This window comes from Corvus cornix, chromosome 20, assembly GCF_000738735.6.
Source record: "Corvus cornix cornix isolate S_Up_H32 chromosome 20, ASM73873v5, whole genome shotgun sequence".
Taxonomy (NCBI): domain Eukaryota; kingdom Metazoa; phylum Chordata; class Aves; order Passeriformes; family Corvidae; genus Corvus; species Corvus cornix.
In genome coordinates, this window is record NC_046349.1 from 11,583,920 (window position 1) to 11,606,789 (window position 22,870).

The 22,870-nt window shown below is 42.5% G+C and overlaps 1 protein-coding gene across 1 annotated transcript in view; it reads right to left on the bottom strand.

The window, feature by feature from the left end:
* VAPB (VAMP associated protein B and C) overlaps positions 1–19,636 on the bottom strand; it is a 30,743-nt gene extending 11,107 nt beyond the window's left edge. Inside the window, exons 1-2 of the mRNA XM_039563504.1 lie at positions 19,292–19,636; positions 3,478–3,630 (exon numbers count right to left, since the gene is read on the bottom strand). Of these exons, the coding sequence (XP_039419438.1) occupies positions 3,478–3,630; positions 19,292–19,349 (211 nt within the window). The 5' untranslated portion in view covers positions 19,350–19,636. The remainder of the gene's footprint in view (positions 1–3,477; positions 3,631–19,291) is intronic.
* Between the last annotated feature and the right edge of the window lie 3,234 nt (positions 19,637–22,870).

Genomic DNA, 22,870 nt, shown 5'->3' on the forward strand with positions numbered 1-22,870 from the left:
AGGCAAGCTCACAAAAGACTAAAAATCCCTCCCTGGATATTCGACAGCAACCCAATGCTAATGTCAGCTCCTCCCCATTTTTAGGAGGCATGTTCAGACTGCTCTCTTCAGTGGGACACTGTGCACAGACGGTACCATCTGCAATTCCTCTCTCCCCCTTATACACCTATTGCAGACTCACCAGCATCTGCTGGCATTCCTTCACTTTTCCTTTGTAATCCATTCATGCTTTTTATTTAGACTTCAAAGCCACAAAATCAGCTATCTTTGCTGAAATCAGACATGCTTAACAGCAGCGGAATGTGTGCAAATACTCTTTTTCCCAAGTATTGCAGCCCCAATGCAATGGAATCAGATGACAGTGCACACATACGCTTCCCGACAGTTACATAAACTCAGCTGTTAAAATTACATGCCATTATATAACAGGTGAAAACACGGGCTCCAAACCTGCCATCCCAGCAGGCTGCACATGCTGACAGGGCCTCAAATGCTGGTATTTAGCAAAAGCTGTGATATGGCATAAGAAGGCAGCATTTGAGACTCTACTAGATTAAAGTGAGCTTTATTTTTCTAGCATTTTGTACGTGTTTAAATGAGCCATCATATTAGTGTGAAATAAAATGGAACTGCTGCCTCTTAGAGCAGAATATCTTCTCATTTACTTGCAGCAAAATAGTACAGACACAGTTTCACAGGAGTATAAGAAAGGCATCTGGTTACTACAGTGCAAGAAGGAAGAGGCTGTCCCAAATTCAGCTTCAGGCAGTAATATTCTCTGAGACTAACAAATGCTTAGGCACTGATTTTTTGGAGACCAAGTGCAGCACCAATGCACTGCTATCAGTGGCTGCGGTAAAGCCTGTCAGCAACTGCAAAGGGGACAAGATTGCATATAGCAAATACAGCCCAATTAGCTTAAGTGTCCAGAAATTACTGAATTAACTATAGTTTAATAATTTCTCATTGGTAGTATTTTCACTAGGTTTGGAGGAATTCAAGTCTTATTTATTCAAGTCCTGGTTTTATGCCTTGTGCAAGACTTGAATTAAATGACTGAAAAGGTAACTGATTCAGAGGCAAAGAACCAAATTCTATTTATTTTTCACTTCATTAACTCCAAAATCAGTCCTCTGTTCTCAAGCAACATTACTCCAAAGCAAAGGTTAAACACATCTTTCCCCCTTTCTGTGAATCTGAAAACAATTATATTCTGCAAGTTAATGGCAGTCCCCTCTTTGATCCCTCCTATCCAAAGGATCCCACCTGCTGATCAGAACCAAAGACAGTGCCATCTTCAAGTCCAATATTAGGTCCCATGCATGGTTTAAAGGAGCTTAATATATACCTAGGGAACAACAAAAGTGTGCTACTTGCATTTTAAAATATAATGTTAATGTAAGGACTGGCAATTTAGGATCATTATTTATTACCACTGCTATTATCAGCACGGAAATACTAGAACACAGATGAGCTTGTGATTTAATATACCACAACCATTTTCCACACTAACCAAACCAAAAATCACTGCAAATAAGGTTATCAGAAAAGGGAAATTCTTAAAGCTATGTAGGCAAAAGCAAAGCACAGCTCAGGGTTAGCACAGCAGTCTCATAAGGGGATACTTTAAACCCTGGACTAGAACCACACTCTACCTGGTGTGCCACTGGGAAGGGTCAGGCTGGAAAAGCAAGCTGCTGGGAGCATAACAAGAGATGGTTCCTAAAACACTTGTCTGCACTGTATTTGCTCAAGGTGGAGCTAAGGGGCACTTGTAAGCAGAACTTTAATACACCACTCAACACTGAGATCAAGACAACATTTCAAAAAGCCTGGAAAGAGCCTGCAAAGGAAGCAGGCTTTTAATTTTCAAAGTTCATCTGCAAGATGAAAAGCATCCACATTTTTATAGCATGAAGATAATTTGTAGCTAGAAACCATGCTAATTTTCATTATCATTTCATTGATTTCAATGCATTTGATATGCTTGCCTGCAGCTAGTATAGATGACAGACAGCTTTACTTGGGAATTGTCCCGACTTTTAAAAATCTCCATTTCTCTCCAGAGAGCTTTTTCATTTACATATTAGTCATTTCAGAGCTCATTGGGTATGTGCTGGCCCTCTCCTGAAGCAGAAGCGCTTTGCCTGCCCCACCTGGGGCTCCCACACTTCCCTGGTTACTTCCTCACTGTGACATTCCCCTGGGATTAACTGCAAGGGAGGCACAATCCTGTAGCCCTTTGCACACTCAATTTGACAGCACAGAAATCCCAAAGACAACAGATCAATGAGTGTGCAAATATGGGTATGTGTAAGAAGACTTACAGGATTAGAGTTGCTTAATTTTACAGTGCAAAGTGGGTTTGGAATCAATTTGTATTTTGTTGGAGCAATTTCTCTCCAAGGGGGAGGTGTTTAAATATTTTACATTTTATTAAGTAAGAAACTGAACTCTTGATTTCTACATGTTGATTTTTTTCAAGTAAAAAGCAGTGATTTTAGCTTCCCAGATTTTTTATTCCAGGCTAAAAGAGGTTGGTAGGAGCAAAGTGTATAACCTATCAATAATATTTCTTATCATGCCAGTATTTTTTTTTTGTTTTTAGAAATAGCAAAGCAAATCTGCATGTTTAGAGAAATAATGTTCTTAACTAAAGTCTGACCTCATTCATCCAATATGCCACAACTAAATGCTTTGATAGAATTCTTTATTAAGAACATGGATCAGAGATGTCATTGAGAAAATATACCATCAGAAAGTTAATAATACACAGACATTCTGTTTGGGAGAATACTCAGCTCTTTATGCTCTCAAAGTAAGCCACTCCTTTGCTTTTCCATTACCAAACTTAGGCAAGTCAAGAGCTACTGACTCATTAGAGAAAATCATTAACTTTTCCTATGCAACAGCAAAGATTTAGTCACTTGACATTTTTAACACCAAAGGATACTGAATCTTCAAGGCACACAAAACAAGCACGGTTTGAAAGTAAATGTTTTCATTGTTGGTTAAATCAAAGGCAGTTTGGCATCAGCCCACACCGGTCTAAACCAGGGGATACAGTCCACCCAGTTTTATTCTTCCCTCAATGTGCTCATCCAAGCACTTGTCTGACCCCGTGGTGAGCTGGTTCAGGAACTTAAGCTGGCAAAAAACTAACTGTACAGAAATAATCCCACAGGGAGGGCAGGGCTGCAGCAGGACTGGTTTGGATACGTTGGCTGAGGCTGTTAACGAACCATATCAATCATTTATGTATTTCCGCCTTTTTCCTCTCCAAAACAAGATGTAAGACCCAACCTATTACTGCTAGACCAGGAGTAAGGGAGGTAAGGATATATGAAATGGTTGCTTCTCCAGGAAAACACAGCTTCTTGGATTCACCAAAATACTTTCAGGCTGCGAGGCATTCCAAGAAATAACTGATTATAAGAAGCAATTTTCAGTCACCAAAGAACTGTTTGAATGGCTTACCAGAAACATTAATTGATGTTCCTGCATCGATAATTCCACTGTTGGGCCTTACACAGTATCTACGTGGTGCTGTGGTCTTAACTTTGAAGCACACATTTCTGTCCGTGGGGTTGCCGAGCTTCAGGTTTGTAGTGACCACATCTGTGAAAGGACCTGAGGAGGAGAGCAAAAGCAGACTTGAAATCACACAGAAAACACTTTTCAAGCAGAGCCTAAGCAGGCTCTAAATCTCTGTTCACAAATCTTATAAAGTAATTAGATGTTCAATTTCCATCTGCAGCACGTACAGATAATCATGCACGCAAAGCTGAGGCTGCCGCCAGGCCCCAGCCCAAGAGCTCATCATTAACAGCAAAACAAAAGGGGGAAATCATTCACACATTGTGCCAACACCACAACATGGCATTCAAAGGATGCCAAATTCCCTGCTGTGTCACAGTTGCTCCATTCTAGTCACTGAAACCCAGGCTAGCAGAGATACCAACAAATACCCATGCTGTAGATGGTAAGTAGTGAGTACAGTACAGTTTGTTAACCAGGCACGGAATGGGAATCAAGGACTACCACAGACCCATCTGCACATGAAGCCGGACCTCCACAGAACCAGGATTCCACCATGTATTCAGGAATGTCATACCAAAACCAGCAAGACAAGCATTTAGGGTACATCTCCTTTCACCTACCAAGTTTTTTTTGTGATTTTTTGTGGTTTTTTTGTTTTGTTTTTTTTTTTAATAAACTCTCTTGGCAGCTAGAAATTATAAACCAGAATAAATAAAATAGCCTATCTCACCCAGGACAGGAAATAACCATGTGGAAATAGGAAAATTTTTAGACACTGAGAGCACTGGCAAAGATTTCCATATTAGCAAAGCCAAAATCAAACCATTGTCAAGATCTGCAACACCAAGTGCAGGCAAATCCATTTCTCTCAGGCTCACTACCTAATTGAAACTCCCAAATCCCTCAGGGAGAAGAAAGTCTGATTTCTTACATGACACTGATAAATCAGACAGGTAGCACACAACTACAGTGCTTTACAGGCGGTAAAGAAGTAAAATTAAAAGAAATATAACCACACTTTGATCAACTGTTTTCTCCACAGAAGTGATTAATTTGATGCCTGAATAAAATACCTTCATCTGCCCTCAGGAGTAAAAACAAATTGGTCAGAAAAAAGCATCAAACTTTTTCTTGCAGAAATGGCAGCCCTAAAATTGAAAAAGGGAAAATGACAATGATAAAAATATTGGCAGGCAGCATTCCGCCACCCTCCTCTCACAGCATGGATGGCTTGATGTAATTCAAGTTTGCTTCTTACTCTACACAAATTTGTCTCCTAAGACAATGTTTAATCCAGCTCTTACAGTACTACAGTCCTGCAACCTCTATCCTTGATCCAATTAGTTTAAAGTAATTAGAAGGGAAAAAGCCTCAAAACAATCACACATATAACAACCCCAACCAGACAACAAGGCAGCACCATTTCTGTCTGCACTCTGAGCAAACCAGCTTTGCAATCCAACACGGGAGCAAACAAAAATTGAAGCAATAAAATTTTCAGATCCCATGGCAAAGGTTTCACTACAATTGTGCCTGGTGAAACATTGAGATGTGAAAGAGAATGAAACACAACTGTCAAATTTTCTCTGTGTTCTGCATGCAGGGAGAGACTTTAAGTTAATGGAAAATAACTGGCCAGAAGCAGCCATGAGGTGTTAAAGAAGTTAAACAAGCCAAACAATCAGAAAAATCCAGCAAACATTAGGTGTGTAAGGACAGTAGCAGATCTTCAAAACAGCTCCAACTGGGAGAAATCTAACATTTCAGAAGAAATTATAGGATGCCTAAGCAATAAGGATGTGTCTTTACTAAAAAATTACAGCTTGAGCTGTTCCAGCACAGAGGGAGGGTTGGCTGTACAAAGCCCTACATATGCAGCTGCATCCTCAGTAGTGCTTTACTGGTCTGCATGCTGGGATAGATTTCCTGGGGGAAATACCATGTTTTTACTTGGCTGATCCATGAATGTGTGCGGGATTTGTGTGCCCCAGCACAGAGCTGCTGTTTGAAATAGTAATACGACAACAATTCTGTCTGGAAAATAATTTCCAAATGGAGTTACTTATTGCTAACATAGATCATACCAAAATATTTGGCAGCAAAACCTTTCGGCAGACGGAACTCATTTCTTCTTGTCTGCTTGGTGTTTCCTCTTCTGTTTTGTCCACTAAACCATAAACAGTTTCTTTAGCTACATTTCCCCCAAATTACAGGTTTTACAGCCACCACAACTATACTAGAAGGTTGACATCTGCTTCCAGCAAACCTGTGTGCAGGCACACTCCTTATGGCACTGCTGTTCAAAGCAAAGCAAAACACAGCAGACAAATGCAGCATTAACGTGCCATTAAGGTGTCCTGACGTGTGTAAAAAAATAAACAGACCACAAGGTATTACTCAGGGGTAATTGGGGCATGGCAGTGAAATATTACCACTTGGCTGGCCTGCCTTTTAAGAGCAAGGCCCACGGACTGCCAACTCAGGCTGAAATGAAACCTTGGTCGCCTGCTGTTGGATTACTGTAGCCAAAATTACAGGTTTTTTGGAGAGGTTGGGCTATGTGGGAGAACTTATCTCAGGATAGACATAAGCTAATTCTGCACTAGAGATACACCTTTGCTTTCCAGCATCTGGATTTGAGCATTGTAGATAAGGCTGGTGTGGGTATCAACAACCATGCGAGATGCACATTGACTCTGGAGCTTCATTTTCCAATGCAAGGCATTGGGACTTCTGCACTCACACTCAAATACAGTAAGAGAAAACACTCTTCACTTTTTTCCGGTAACTTTGTCCTCATTACAAGTGGATGGACTATTTATACAAGTTTATGCAACACCTGGACAATGGTTGTACTTCCAAGGTGGGCTGAGAGCACAGTTAAGCCAGACTGGTGCATCTGGATGGTACTTGGGTAAAAGCCACAAGTGAAGACTGACTCTTAAAACCCACAACCCGTACTTAATCACGTTATTTTGTTTTGAATGTTTTTTCGATTGCTCATAATATTTCTAGATAAGTTGAACTCATAGTAAGGCAGGGTGCTTTCCAAATGACAATTTGCACTTTAAAATCATCCCAAATGTTTTTCTCACGTGTTTTTCAAAGATCATGAGAAAAATGCCACTGGTGTCATCCCAAGGACAAAGTTATGGGAAACAGGGTCTGTACATGCATCATCCGACATGGGGTTGTCACGGGAGCAAGCTGTCTAGAAGGAAGAATGTAGTAAATTGAATTTGGTGCAGAAAGTCTGAAATATTCCACAAGGGCTTGGTGACTTTCTCCTGCCAAAATAAAGTCAACTTGTGTTAATGCAAAGTGGGCATCTAGTGATACACAAACAACCAGTATTACCGGAAGGAAAGGAAACATTACCTCCTATACTCATGGAACAACAAGCAGTAAGAGGTATGCTGGTTTTTCATAGGACTACTTTTCATCAGGCTTATTTCTGAACTGTGGCTTTTCACCCAGGCACCACACATCCAACCCTTCACGTTTGAAGATCACGGTGTTATCTCAGAATTTTCTACACTCCATTTCCTATTCAAACACCAGTGCTGTATCAATCTTTCCTAAGAGAGCCATTCTGCAGCATATGGCATTGTAATATCCCACACCATTTTAGTAATAATACAAAAGTCTGGGAATTAGGTCAAAGGAACATGATGTCAACTCTATTTAAATTTTAAGTAACTCTCACTGCAATAGAAATTGCCCATAATTGTACCAGCAAATCCAGGCTGATAACTTTTTGATGAGCACAGTACTCACTGTGAGTTCCTTGCCACGCACTCCTCAAAGAAACCACATTACACAGCCACATCATTTGTACTACATCTTAATACAACCATCCCCACTTTAACCAAAATTCCATGCTTTGGCATGGCTAATAATCAGTCCTCATGCTGTTTGGCACATGAAAGAATTTAGCATAAGTACCAGCAGAGGGAAAGCTTTGATGGCCCAGGCTTGGGCAGGAACATTCAAACCCAGCAGGGACAGTCCTCTGCAGATCTGTACCTGCAATTATCACTACATCTTTATAATTAATTACACACATCAGGTGGGCCACAGGGTTGCTTAATTCCTGCATGAGTCCATCTCACTGCTGAAAGGGGAGGTGGTCTGGCATCTCGTCTCCACCAGCTGCCTATGCAAGTTGCACTGTGTTCCTCTGCATGGGCCAAGAGCAGAGCCAGGGAGCTGCTGGGGCTGGAAATTAATCCACTTACCAGGCAGGGAGAGAGGGAGGGGGCAGTGGGGAAGAGAAAAAGGAGAATCAGTTTTCAGCCAGAACACGCAGCACTCAGATCTGGCATCAGGGAAACTGCATCTTCCTGCACAGCATTCTGCCAATTTAAGGTCTCACAGTTGTAGGTTAAAGCTTGCAAGCACATCTGGGCATACGTGCTGCAGTCACACTTGCAGTGTTGGCATAGCTGCTGAAAGTAATTAAGGCACATGCATCATTTTTTTGGTACTTTTATTTAATGCAAATTCTCATCTGCTAAAAGCTAGACATCTCTAAAAAATGTAGTGAACTTTTCCAAGAAAAGCACTGCAGGAATACTTGATACAATCATAGTCATGTTCAACTGGCAGCCATTGATCCACAAGACTAAGAATAAATTCTCATCAAACTGCCCATGTTATTCCCAGAGTGTTTTAGATGCACTTTCAGCATCTTCCCCTAAACAACTTTTGCAACTCCAGCTCACCACAGACATGCATCCAACAGCAAGGTAATTGGAAACAGGCAGAAATACAGGCAGAGCTTCTCGTGAGATAACCTCTCTTGTACTTCCTTTGTGGAAAGCAGTGGAATGCAATAATAGGAGGGGAAGGACGTATTTCACCATGGTTTAATCCCACTGATGTGTCAGATGAAAGTCATTAATCACCTGACACATTAATCAGCCATAGAAAGGTAACTGAAGAATCTTTAATAAGGGAGATGGTGGAAAGCAGTAGAGGGGAAACCAAAACTGCTTTGTGACTATTCCCAAGAGCCCAAATCCTACATGTGATGGGTAGATGTCCACATGGAGCAGTAACTAATCCAGTGAAAGAGCCACACTGACCCTGTGTGAGTGGAGAGGATGGGGGCTGAATGTGATACTTATCCCTTCCCCATTCCACACCCCACGCTGGCCCCTCTCCCAGGGCATTAAGTGCCTCCCCCTAGCTCTACCAGCCCTTCAAACTGGGGATGCCCCTTGCCCTGCTCTAGAGAGAGATGTCAGCACCATCAAAAAGCCACCACACCCATCTCTCCATCTGATTAGTTCAGTCTTTCTACCTGCAACTCTTCCCATCTTCACATCTGAGTGGTTTCTCAGTTCCTTTACTGCCTCTGACGGCACCAAGTGATTTTGTTTTATTTCCATGGGCTCTCCCATTTTATTTTTGTGGATGTCTATCAGCATTACAGACAGGCAAAATAAAACCAGTAGTGATGTGCAAGAAGGCTCAATAACAGGTGAAGAACTTGACTTACTGCATGCTCCTTTTTAAAGTCATATATAAAGCTGATGACCTTTGAAGATAAACACTAAAATGAAAAGAGCTGAAATGTCAAGCAAGACATCTTGAGCTATCAGCCAGGTGCCTGAGAATCAAGAACACCCAAGATACACTCAAACTCTCCCACCACCTTACTTGTCTTTAGACAAATCACTTAAGGGCTTGATCTTCTGCTATTAAAAGCCTTAAGAGTTGACATCAACTCCAAAACAGAAGCAGGTTTGGACCCTTATAGTTTCACTCTCCGTCAAGTAAGGAGAATACTTACCTAATTACACAGAATCTTGTGAAGATTAGTGTTTTTAAAAGTACCGTGTGCCAAGGTTTAATCATCATCATCATCTGGCTCTGGAGACTTTCATAATTAAGCGAGCATCCGCAATTTTTGAAATCAAAGAAGTCAAAAAATCAGAAACAAGAAGAGCCTGTGTTGCATAAATATCTGATTTCACAACTAACTCACTGAGAGAGCCCAAATCCCCCAAATTTGCTAATTATTTTAAAAAACAAATCCTTGTGTAAACCACTTGCCAAGCTTTTGACCTCAGCTCAGATTTTAAAAGGAATTAGCTACAAAGCCCCACCCTGTGGAATCAGTATCTTTACTCCCAGCACCCACCTCCTCACCCAAAAGAGCCCTTGAAGCAAAGTGACAGGAGGGGAGTGGTCTCTTCCACTTCTGCTGTGTCAAGCAGTGGATGCCTGGATGAAAAAATATTACAAAAATAGAAGCAACATCCACATCACTCCCTATGCAATAGCTGATGCAGTGGAGCAATTTTTTTAAGAAGTATGCATCAATAAAGTGACCTAAGAGAATAAAAAAAAAAAAAAGGTGAAGAAATCCAACAAAATTACATGATCCAGATGCCAAAGTTGGAGCAAGGTTGGCAGTAAGTTATTCCATTTAGATGGATTAATCAGTGTCCTTCCCTGGCCTATTCTGGCATAAACTCTTTTTCTCAGAGCATGCCTCATGCTTAGTTGGGAAAAATACCCAAACCCCAAACAAATATGAGACTGAAGACTATTTTCAGGGTATATATTAGTATGTAATTTTTGTCACCTTTTATCCCTCAGAGGATCATTAACAGTCTGACTTCAGAGTTGTAAGAACTGAGAGGCCACACATAAGCTTGCCAAGAGAAATAGAAGAATATGTTCTTCGTATAATTTTGGTATCAGTGTCATTTGTTTTTTTCCCAACCGATCTCTTCAGAGTTTTCTTACACCCAAAAACGTTACCTACAGCAAACTTCAGCAACAAAATCACACAACATGAACTATTTTCTCTGCATCATAAAGTTAAAACAGATTTCTGCACACACTTGCATAAACAAGAGACTGAGAGCAGCCTTGGTGAGCTTTCAGAGGTGTATCTCTGTTTCAGCTGTGCTTTCAGATCCTTTTAGAACCAAGTGCCAAACATATTGTATTACTTTGCTTGTTCTGCACACAAATATCACATGAACCAACTCTGTCCAGGTATGGAAACAGCTCAGGAAACAGTGGCACAGCAGCTGCATCTCCTTCAATAACTATGATGTAGCCAGATCCACTTAGAGTACGGCACCTCCTTAGACACAGCCTGGAGCTCCATCCATGGGGCATAGAAAGGACACAAACAAAGCCCAGGCTCCCAGGAGAAGTGGGGATGCAGCAAAAGAGCAATGAAGCCCTGATGTGCAAACCTCCCCGACAAAAACACTGCTAAAGACTGAAGTCAGTGTAAAATGTTTCCCTGGAAGAACCACCCTGATTTCAATCATCAATCCAAGCTACACTTTTTCTTCTAAAGTGATTTTTTTCCTGGTCTAATTTCATCACTCATCTCCATTTCAAATGCACATTAAAATGTTCGGGAAGGAGCAACTTAACTACTCCAATTTTATGCTCACATATACTCCTCAAATAGAGAAATTTGATGTGCAACTTAAATAGCAAATATTTTAAGTGCAAAACTGTGCATAAATTGAAAATACCAGAAGAAACAAACAAAATTAGATATTCTGGGGATGCACAAAGAAGAGCTGCTTTTCTAATAAGTTAAAAAAAAAACCAAGCCACATAAAATAGACAGTGGGATACTATTTATGGCTACAAATAAGGAAGGAATCCTGAGTTTAGCAAGATATATTTCAGGGGAGTCACTTGAAAACCAGACTATTAATTGTACTTTCAGGACCAAAGGGAAAAAGAAAGCAAAACAAAATCAGAAATTAGGCAGCAGAAGTGAGAAAACTTGACTGAAAAAAAAAATCTGACAGTTTATATGTGTGGCATAGAACAAGAAACAAATGTCAAGTCGTGTTCTTCAAGCCTAAACTTCTGTCTTTTCCAATCTAAACAATTCCATGATTCTATGATCATCTGCACCGCTGTATGACATCAGTAAGCACAGTGTAATACCAGCTATACAAAAATTAAGGGGAAAAAAAAATGTTACTACCCTTAGATTTTTGCTCCTAGTCTGGTAAAAATATAGGAAGGCCAGAAGAAGAGACATCACAAACCAGAGGAAATGAAAATATTTTGAGAAAACATAAAATAAATTGTTAATTCACATATCACAAGAAACACTAATTGCAAATATCAACAGGCAACAAACATAAAATTGCTCAAGAGAGAGGGTGAACTGCTGGGAGAAACATCAGAAGCATCAGTGAGGATGAAGTAACTGGTGTGATGAAAAAAGGAGCAGTCTTGGGAAAAACACGAAAGTGCAATTTTTTTTCTTGAAAGAATTACATAGTCATTTGACATGCCTTCTACAAGCACAACTAATTTGTCTTTTAAATTGCTTGCAGAAACATAAGATTTGGCTCCATAGTGATCCCCACACCTACATGATTTTATAATCTGCATCCTAAGTAACTGGATCACCAGGCAAACCTCCCCCTTCTCTATTTTTCCACCTCTCATGGAAACCAACCAAGAAAACAGGATTAAATTTAGAATGATAAAATCTTTAATCCATGCACCATGGTATAAGGGACTTCGTTTACAGCTCAGAGAACCAGACACTAAAGTAGTTTAGTAAAGAGATTATTTTCATAAAGTATTTATAATAACGTGGGGTAAGTACTGCAGGCAGCAGCAGTACCCAATCTGTACAAACGTTTTTGAGGCCAGGAGAATTACAGTTGAATTGAGCAATTTTCAGAACAGCTCTAATAGAGAAAGGACAGACTCAGCCCTCAGTCTGGGTTGTGTTGCTGGTGTGAACACGCAATCACTTCGATCCGTGTGCACCTCTACCCTGCCCTGAATTAAACAGGGCAATGATGATTTGCTTTGCATACATTTCCAATGACAGCAAGACCGTGACAGCTGTTCCAGACCCACGGCACAAATCCCTCTTTACAAAAGGTTGCCTAGCAGGCCAAATTTTAAACTCAACAACATCCCAGGCATCTCAGAAAATATCCTATATGGCTCTACAGACATCTTGGTCTACAAAGCATTGAAAGAGTTTATATATTGAAAAAATTCTGGGTCAAATGACAGAGGAAGAGATTTAGCATGAATCTAACCCCCAGCTTGGACAAACTGGTACTTAAATATTCATATATGTATGTAAAATAGGCTTCCTTTCTGCCTCTGGTCATCACATAGGAAGACAAAGGACCTTCAGTGTTACTTGTGGTAGGAACTGTCACACCAGTGCCAGTCCCTCATCCAGAGGGGAGAGGGCTCCAACTGGGAAGAGTTCCTGGTCTAATCAGTGAGGATTTACTTGCAGAAAAAACGCCAACAAAACAACAATTGCAGCAGCAAGATGATAATGTTAAAGATCACGTTTCTTACAAATACAAAGATGAAATTTAAGTCTGAAACAACAGCTGTCACCACCACAAACAGAACTGTTGCAAACACCATCAATAAGGCTTTCAAAGCCAAGCAGCCACACTGACAGGGAAAGTGAAGAGGCTGTTATGGTACCAACTATGAAATGCATTCAGTAGTTATTAGCTGTTCCCAGCAGGCAGCAAATATAAGACCAATATGGTAACAAGATAGTAGAAAATGAGTGTGACTGCAAGATGTGGGCAGAATTAGCAAGGGTCATTTGATTCCTGCACCACCTCAGCTGGGCAGAAAGCAGAGGCACTCAGAAACAAGACAAACCCTCACTCCCCCAGTTTCCTACAAAAATTGCATTATAACATATGTAGAAGTTGTTCATTTGACCCAAAACTCATTTGATGCAATCAATACCTTCCAGAGCTGGCTGCATAGAACAAATTAAGCTGCTTTTTAAATTGGGTATTTGTTCATAGATGTAAGCTGACCTGAGCTCATGAAGTTGGATCATTTGCTATGGTGATGATGCCTTTTTTCCAGTTGAGTTTCAAAACAGATCTGACAATCTATTTAAAGGTTTGTACTTGAATTTTTACAATCCTAATTCTGAATTAGAGAGCAACTAAACAGAATTAATTCTTCTATTTAATGGTAGCTAACCTATTTTAGAAGAAATAAAGCATTACGCGACTACTGGTAAGTTTTTAATTTATAAAACCCATGCAATGAGGAAAAATAGGTAATAATTTATTTTCCAATGAGAAGGCACTATCAGGAACTGCTGTATAAATTTTTACTCCGTATTCCTTTCACAGGTGACAGGACACTGCACATGGCATGCAGGGCAGCAGCTGGTAAATACAATTTACTGCTAAGTACCAGTGTGAACCTGCATCCACTCTGACACATTAACTGTGTCTTTATTTTGCCATGATAGCCATGCTCCTAGGACTTGAGAGAGCCACCCCTTCCATCTGTATTTTCAATATAATCTGTTATCAGATATATCTTCTGAAGTGATGAATAGAGGTCACATCGCAGCAACCAAATCAGACTGGCAGGCTGCCATCCCAATGAGCTTTAAATAACAAACTTGAAAAACTTTTTCACGTATCATTGCAATAGCTCCATAGCTCAAAGTGAGCTGAAAATCCATGGACAAACATGGGATTCCCAAGGAACTGGAAGTTGTGAATGTATGTGTCCCATTCTGTACAGTAAAGGCAAGGAGTTGATCACATTTAAAACATAAAATCCCACAAAACTAAGAGAAGCAATGGCCAAGTAACAAATTTTATCACTGCATTAGGTCTTTCCCTGAAATAGTAATACTTTGATCCTATTAATGCTCGTAACTTCAACTGGAATTCTTAAAATCTGTGCAGTACAAAATTATTCAAAAGTCCTTAACCCATAAATCACATTGACCAAAGCCTTCAAGGAGATTGTGGTATTTTTGGAAATAGTCTTGGGAGACCTAAATACATTAATTAAATTTAACAAAAGATGCAGTTAAACCTCCTTGACTGCTTCACGCATCTCAATTGTTCTTTGGTGTTCCCACCATCCTATTCAGAGTTTCAAATTTCTGTTAGTCCCACATGTACAATCCCTCTTCTTCTTTCCCAGTGGAGCTGTTAAGTGTTGTGTCTCTAGTGTACAGGACACCAGCAGATTAAGGAAGCTCAAGAGAACCACAATCTTCAATTTATCCACCTTTCAAAAAAATGAGATGTGTTTGAAGACACTCACAGTGCATCGCTACCCTCTTTTACCTCCAGTTTTTTCCCTCCTAACACCTCTCTTTTAAAGTGAAGAGACTATGCAAAGTCATGAATTAATTATAAAACCAATGGAGCACGTGAAATCAGAATAATTCAGTGAGATGTAGCAGGTCTGTACAACTAAACAAACGCTTAATAGAATAAGTTATTGATTTTAGCTAAGCTGCAAGAAAAGTGAGTGTAACATGAATTGCACCAGAAAAGGACTGATTTTGTTTGATAATTGGGATATATTTTAGGATAAATCTGTTTAGATTTAGGAAGCCTGCCTGTTATTTAAATACTACGTCCTCTTTTGAAGACTCTAATTTGGTAATTAAATTCAAATACGTAGAGAAATGTACAGGTTTACTCCTATTTAATGCAGTAACAATGACTTGACTTGGAATCAGGCCAGACAAAGGGAAGCAAGGGCTGGTACATTTTTCAGCAGAAAAGCAGACAGCCATTGGCACAGCAGCCTTCAAAGAGCAAAGAAATCCTAGTACTGACTGCCATTCTGCTGTGAATACCAGGAGGGCTCTAAGAGTTTAATGAAAAGAGCACATAAATGCTTAGCTTAAAAGATGCATATTAATTATCCTAAACAGCCAAATTCTCACAATGCTGTCACTATTTTATATGGCCTGTGACTAGAAATTCCTATTTATCCAATACAGAAGAGAATGAGCACAAAGTCAAATTCCTCTCAATACCTTCAGTGCAGGAGTGATTCAACCATTACCACGGATCAGGACAGGGACACAGATGTAAGTGAACAGTCCACATGCCCTTAACCTCTCTTCTGAGGCTTGGCAGCTGCAGCTTCAGCAAACTCTAATCTCACATCCCAAATGTTACTGGACTGCTCGACTGAAGAGCCTTAGCCTGGTATCTGGTAGGAACGGGATATTCCTGTCAGACACAGGAGGCTTTGCACACCCTCACTGCAATGAACAGATCTGGCTGGAGTTTCCTTAGGCTGACCTGGGGAGCTCAAAGTGTCTCAGCAGGGAGTGGCAGCCACCCAACAACAGAAGCACAGGTCACACAAACTGCACAGGATTGTGGCTAAACACTAAATACTGAACATTTCCAGTGCTGTAGATGCACTGTTGGACTGAGCACATGGATACGGGCCACACCTTTGGGCTGCAGCTCTGATGTACCCAGGGCTTGCACCTGAGCTGACAGCCCCGGGCCAGGGCTGAATCCGCTCTGTTAGGACTGGAGAGGATCGGCTGTTCTGGTTTATTGTTGTGCCTTTTGCAGAAGGCAAAGCCACACAGTGACATATTGCACAGGTACAGAATCACATACTGGGGACAGGAACCTGCATTTCCAACTGGCACGACTTGCAGAGTTTAGCAAGGCACTAATCCCTGTTTGGCAGTACTGCCGGGAGCCACTTGGGGAGCACGGACAGAGTGCTGAGTCATAAGTCCAGCCTAACCTGGAGCAAACCTCCAGAAACACTACCAAAATGTCCCTCAGCCTCTGCCACCTCCCATCCGTGCCACCCCTCCTGAGCAGCACTGCCCCAGCACCCTACATCTGCAAATATGCAGCAACATCTCCAACACTACAAACCCAGGGGAGTTCTATAATATGCTGTATTTTAACAAAATTTTACTTGCTGACATTAAACAGCCGATCTCTACTCCTGGTGGGCACATATGGTGAAAAGACAGATCAGCCTTGGTGGGCAGCAATCCTGCCAGGTGCAGGAGGCATCCTGCAGCACAATTCCACATCCTTGTCCAGGTTTAAATCTAGCAATTCTTAAAGTCAGAGCCCTGAATGTTGTAATAAATTCTCGGCAGATTGATGTCATCTCTTAGATAGAAAAAAAGAAGAAAGGGAAACATAAATGTAAATGTCACATATACCAACAACAATGTTCTTTTTCACCATTTGTTACCAGTAAAGGCTGAGCTGTAAACCTTTAGCTGGATAATTTTTTTGCAAACCTACAGCAACCAAAAAGTGGAAGAAGTCACTGGCAAGACAGAGAAGCTCCTATTTCACATGGCATCAAAGACCAGGGCAAGGAAATGGGCACCTTCAGCCACCTAATGGTGTCCAGCCTCCCACGACTCACAGCTGCATTTCAGCACAGCACACGCTGATGCTATTTTGGAGTATGTGTGCTCTGCTGTAGGAGATGCGAGGCGGGAGGAAAGACAACCCCTGCTCATGTTCACATGCTGTGAAAAAAAATTCCAGCATGAAAAACTCCTTTGATATTTTTTTCAAACGAGACGCAAGCACAGTATTTTGAAACAGAGCACCAAACGAATTTATGAGATTCACTGCAAAACCAAGGGGCTGCAAAAGCTTCTTTAAAATGGTCTTCAGCCCTTCAGAAATGAAAGTGCAGGCCATGGTTGCAACCCCAAAGTGAATGGGACACATCATACAAGAAATCCTCATTTGCTATATTATTCCCAAGATCCTACCTTCCTCTAAATTTTATACTGAAGAGCTACACAGAGCCTTTAAAAAGCATCAGGCGAACAATTTCCTGCTTTTTCTACCTGTCTGCATTTGGATTCAGCCCTTCACCATTTCCAGTGTTTGGTTTATGGTCCAATCTCATTTTCCTACATTAAGCACCAGGTCTTTCAGCACACACCATGAGGCGCCTGTACCAGTCAGCAGCTCCATGACCTCTGTCAGTCTGGATCTACTAGGACGGGGCCAAGGAACAATCTGGAAACAAATGCAACTATTTACAAAGGTGACAATATCATTTCAGCCATATCACCAGGCAGGTATGTCATCACAAGATCAGTAGGGCAAGAAATGCTTAGAGCAGAATTTACTTCATGAATACTTCAACCTGGTGTTTCCTGAATGAAGGGCAGCGGTCAGCACTGCTTGCTAGAAAGGACTGTAAGGCAGAGGTACTGCCAAAGCATATGAATGCTGCCGGCAGCATTAAGTCTGTTTGAACATTAATATTTAAGTGTACTTTGAAACTAAGCCATTTAATAGCTGCAGTTAGTCAAGTAGCATTCTGTGTTATAAGGAGTATGCATTGCTGGCTAAAGATCTGGCAACCAAAAGTGCTATGGCTAGTTGATTTAACTTCAATGGCTGCTGGTTATTTAGCCCAGAACCCCATCTGAAAGAAAGACAGCCTGACAAATTATCATTACTTCAAGAAAAAACAGAGTCTGGCAAGGTTTGTATCTACCTGTGATGAAATGAAGAAAGAAAAACAAACCCTGAACCACAATTATGTCTCATTAGCAAGTCAGTGCCAATTAAGGCCCCACTTTTTGCCCACCTGAGCTTGGATTTGCTTGTTTGCTGAAAGCAATTTTATCCAGAACAAGAGCTGATCTTCATCTAATCATACTTAACACAAAGAATGTCAAAACAACAATAGTTTCCTTCTTAAGCATGTTTGATACTGCTGCCATAACAACTTCAGCTTACAACAAAGATATATTCATTCCCCCCAGTGTTTATTAACAGGCTGTTTGATAAAACCCACTTCATATTATTAGTTCAAATATACTTACTAACAAAAACTGGTAAAGACCTCCCCTATATTTAAAAATGTACATGAAAGCTTTTTTTAAAGGAGTATTATTTTTACCAGAGGCCAATAAATGAATCTCTATTTTTTAAAAAAGCATATTTGCCAGAAAATCAAGCAAAGCTATAAAACACCTCTGACTTTGGTCGCATAAATAAACTTTCTGATTGCTTATTTGTAATCCCAGAATATTGTATTACAGCTGTGCTGTCAGGCTGCAAGACAGGAGTTTCAGTGCCAGTGGAAGCCCAAACCCATTCAAGACTTTTATTTAAAGGATGGATTTTCACACAGGCAGACTATTCGTGACTTATTTAGCCAAACGGCTCACTAAATTATAATGATAATAATAAGCAGGAAAAGCCAGGAAGTGCTGCCCAGCACCTGGCCAGGGGCCTCGTGTTTTTGGCCAGAGACACGATTACAACCCCACAGTGCCTGGGACACGTTACAGAAGAAACCCTTATTTCTTATCTTATTCCCAACATCCTTCCTCCCTCTAGATTTTATACCGAAGAGCCACGCAAAGCACTTAAACAGCATCACAGCTAGCAATTTCCTGGTTTTGTCGTTTGATTAAGCCCTTTATCCATTCCTAGGGTTTGTGACACCTGGGTTCCCAGTCCTACCTCACGGACATCGCTGTCCTACATTACAGCACCAGATCTTCCGGCCGGGGCCGCGCACACACCCCCGGCGGCGCCTGGGGGAACGCACCCCTGCTCCCGCCGCTGCCCCGCGGGGTCCCCCCCTCTCCCGGGCCGCCGCCCCCGGGAAGGTCAGCCGGGCAGAGCCCGGTGTTCCCGCGGCCGGCCGGGGAAGGCGGCGGCCGGGACACCCCCGCGCCGGCCCCGCGAGCCGCCCCCACCCGCGCCGCGGCTGCGGCAGCGCTGAGGGCGGCCGGGGGGACCCCCGCGGGCTGGGGGCGGCTCCACGGCGGCCGGGGGGGGGCCCAGCGGGGCGGCGGGCGCGGCGCTGAAGGACATTTTATCTACCGGCGGTGCCCGGCCCCCGGAAAATGGCTGCCGGGGAGCGGGGCCCGAACGCGGCCGCGCCGCCCGCCCAGCGCGGGGAGCGGCGGTGAGCGATGGCGGCGGCCGCCTCGTACCTTTGAATTTGAGCTCGTGCTGCGGTTCGAGGCTAAGGACCTGCTCCGCTTTCGCCATGTTCCTCCTCCTCCTCCTCGGCGGTGGCGGCACCAGGCGGAGAGAGGAAGGGACGGGGAGGGAGGGGAAGGAAGAGGGGAGGGAGGGAGGAAGGGAGGGAGGAGGGAAGGCGGGCGGGGGGCGCGCCCGGTAGCGGGTTCACCCTTCTCCCGGGTGCCGGTTCACCCTGTCCCGGCTGGTCGTTCGCTCGTCGCTCGGGTGCTGTTTCACCCTCGCCCGGGTGCTTGTTCACACTCTCCCGGCGGCCCCGGAGCGGGGACAGGCGCGGCCGGCGGTCGGGCGGCGGCTGGCGGCGCACACGCTGCCGGGCAGGGCGGGCGGGAGGCGGGATGATGCAGCACGGAGGGGCCCGCGGAGAGGCTGCGGCGCCGCCTGACGTGAGCCCGGCTCCGCCGTGAGGGGCCGTGGGGGGAGGCTCCGTACCGGTGCTCCTCGGGCGCTTCTGTGGCCGGAGGTGCCCCCCCGGAGCCTTACGGAAAGAAAGAGGGCTAATAAATAACGTTTAATCGTCACTGGAAAGCGTGATTTGTAATAAACGCCTTGTTATCCTCAAGCAGCGTGTTATTTCAGGCCTCTACTCCGTGTGGCCTCAGGACTGCAGAGGAAGCCCTCGGGCCCCTCGCCGCCCTTCCGCGGCTTCCAGCGCCGCCGGGATCTCCGGCCAGGCACGGGGACGGGCAGGGAAGCGCTCCCGGGAAAAGGAGGAGCTGCCGTGTCCGCAGGGCTCGGGGCGCAGCGCTACAGCGCCAGGGCAACCCTGGGAACGGGCATCGAGCTGCAGGAAATACTCGCTTTTTAATGAATAAAACCAGAACTTCAGGTCACCTCAGATTTTAAGACATCCCCCCTCCCCTTTCTTAACAGTAACCAAAGTTTTGGGTTGCTCGTTAGGGTTTTTGTGTTTGTTTGTTTTGGGATGGTTTGTGGTGGTTGTGTTTTGGGGATTTTTTTGTTTGTGTTTAGTTTTGGTTGGTTGGGTTTTACTCCAAAGGTTTAAAGCATTTTTAAAATGCACAGCATGATTTAATATAAAGTGCTGCTTTATTGATAGCCCTAGGCTAGTGTAATTACAGCAACACTACGCTTTTTGCTCCCCTCTCTCCTCAGGTTGTTTTAAAAATTTGAAAAGTTCCTAAGAATTTATAAAGCATTGCTGTAACCTCTCAAAGGCAGGAGTTTGGGATGCCCCTGTTAGAAACATGCTGGTCTTAAAAACTGATAATTTATGTACATTACTGGACTTTATACATACTGGACTTTATACATGCAGGACTTCAGGAGGAGATGCCATTTGCAGAAATAAAAAGCTTCCAAAGAACAGCAACTCAAAGCACATGGTTATGTTTGGTCCCAGGCAGGGCTGATGAGCAAACAGGTGAGAGGTGAATAAAAATGTTAAAATGTTGTGAAAATTCATTTTCTCACACCAATACAATCTACGTGATGCAGTGCACCTCCCCCTCACACAAATTCTTTGTATCATGTTGTTTGACTCAATAAATGCCAAAAATGCATAAGGTACTTAAAAAGAACTAGAATTATAACAAGAGTGTTGCTCTCCTTTCCGGCAGTAAGAGCAATGTCAGATGAGGGATGTATATGTTAAAATGAACACCCCTAAGGAGGACAGTGGCATTCACTGCTCTGAGCACATCTGCAGTGTTTATACCACACCTTCAGCTGCTTCTGTCCACCACAATCCCTGTTTTTCTGCTCATGTGCTTTACTACCTCCAATCCCATTTCATCCTTTTTGTTGTGAGACATCTTTCATTCCATGCCAAAACAAACCAAACCCATAGTTGTATTTAGTACAAAACTCTTAGTTTTGCATAATACAAGTGAAACCTGACAACTCTTTCCAGCCAGGACAGTGGGACTGATTTTTTTAAGCATCAGCACTGCAGGGCAATACACTCAAATACTGCTTTTCTTCCTTAAATTCTTTCTCTTTTGGAGAAAGAATGGTCATATTTCATACAGGGGTGCACTTTCTTTTTTTGCTCCGAGGGGTGTGGGGGGGTAATTTTTAGCCTAAACTACAGGTTATGTCATAACATTTTAGATCTCAAGGCAGGAGAGAATTGAGTTCGCTCATACTTTGCAGCTTTCTTGGCTGGTACTGTGGGAAGGTTACCTTCTTTTACCTAATCTCTGAGGTTTTATTTTATAAACAGATTCCCTCTGTAAGCCAGGCATTCTTGGACCAGTAATTAGTAGAAAAGACAAGCTTTATACATAGCTGTAAATTAATTGCAAACTAATGGCAAGGAGTAAGAGAGAAAACTTTACACAGCATATAGTCATGCACAATAAAAAACTCTAAAGTAAACAACTATTAAGTGTTGCTGCCCCGACCTTTCTGAGTTTTACTTTTCCTGAAAGAAGTACAAAGAACTCCCTGAAGCATTTGATGATCCTTCTCTTAAAGGATTTGCCAAGATGTATCACCTTGCCCTAATTGGCAGCTCTGAACTTACCTGTTTGTATTTGAAGGACTCGCCCACGTTTTCATCCAGGCTGAAGGTTTTATAAAGCACAGCCTTGTTTAAGTTGAAAGTTTATGAAGTCTAATGAATGTAGGTTGTCAGGGTTTTGTTGCATGTAAATAATGTGTGTACATTTAATGCTGTGTAGGTCAGATTCACTGAAATCGGTGTGCGTGGAGGTCACCTGCAATACCACATCCCTGTTCCACAGGCAGCCCTCTTTGGCAACAATTCGGCCACAAGACTAAAAGGCAATTTGTTGCCCACGTGGGTTTTTGATTAACAGGAGAAAATTGGGATGAACACTACAGGGAAACGCTTGAGAGCACCAAAAAACTTTGTACTGAAACAATTTTAAAGAACAAGTTCATCTGTTGCAAAATTTCCACCTTAGAAGCTATGAAAGACTTGATCCAAATGAAACATTCTCATTGTGTATGTGCAAATCAGGTAGTTTGCATTTAGTTCCCCAGATTCCCTATGCAAACATATGCAAATATCTTTTTCTCTCTATTCCAGCATATTCCTTGTGTCTACCCTTCTTATCCTCTCCCCAATGCACGTTCATGCCATCTTAGACAAACCCATCTGACACTCTTCAAAAGCAGTTTGCTCACATCTAATAGGATAACTTCAAAATAGCAGGTAATGGTAACTTTAACTTATTCCAGTTCTCTGGTAAACAAAAGATGACACAGTATGTGTTTCCTGCATAGGAACTGCACCCCCTTGCTTAGTAAAAGCTCGTATCCAACCTTTTCAGGTGAAACAGCGGTTCAGAAGCAGGAATTTTTTGTTTATTTAGCTTTTGAAGGCTGCTATTAAGTCAACATGTTAGATGTGTACCCCAGATTGAAACAACAAAGCCACATCTTTTAAACATCATGTAAGACAAGTGAGTTAACTGCAGCCAACTCCATATTTTTGGGTACTACATAAGCAGCAGAGCAGTGGTTTAAAAAAAGCAAGTTACCAACCAGCTGGCTGTACTAACAAACAAGAGAAGATCCCTTCCCAGCACAACAGGCCCCAC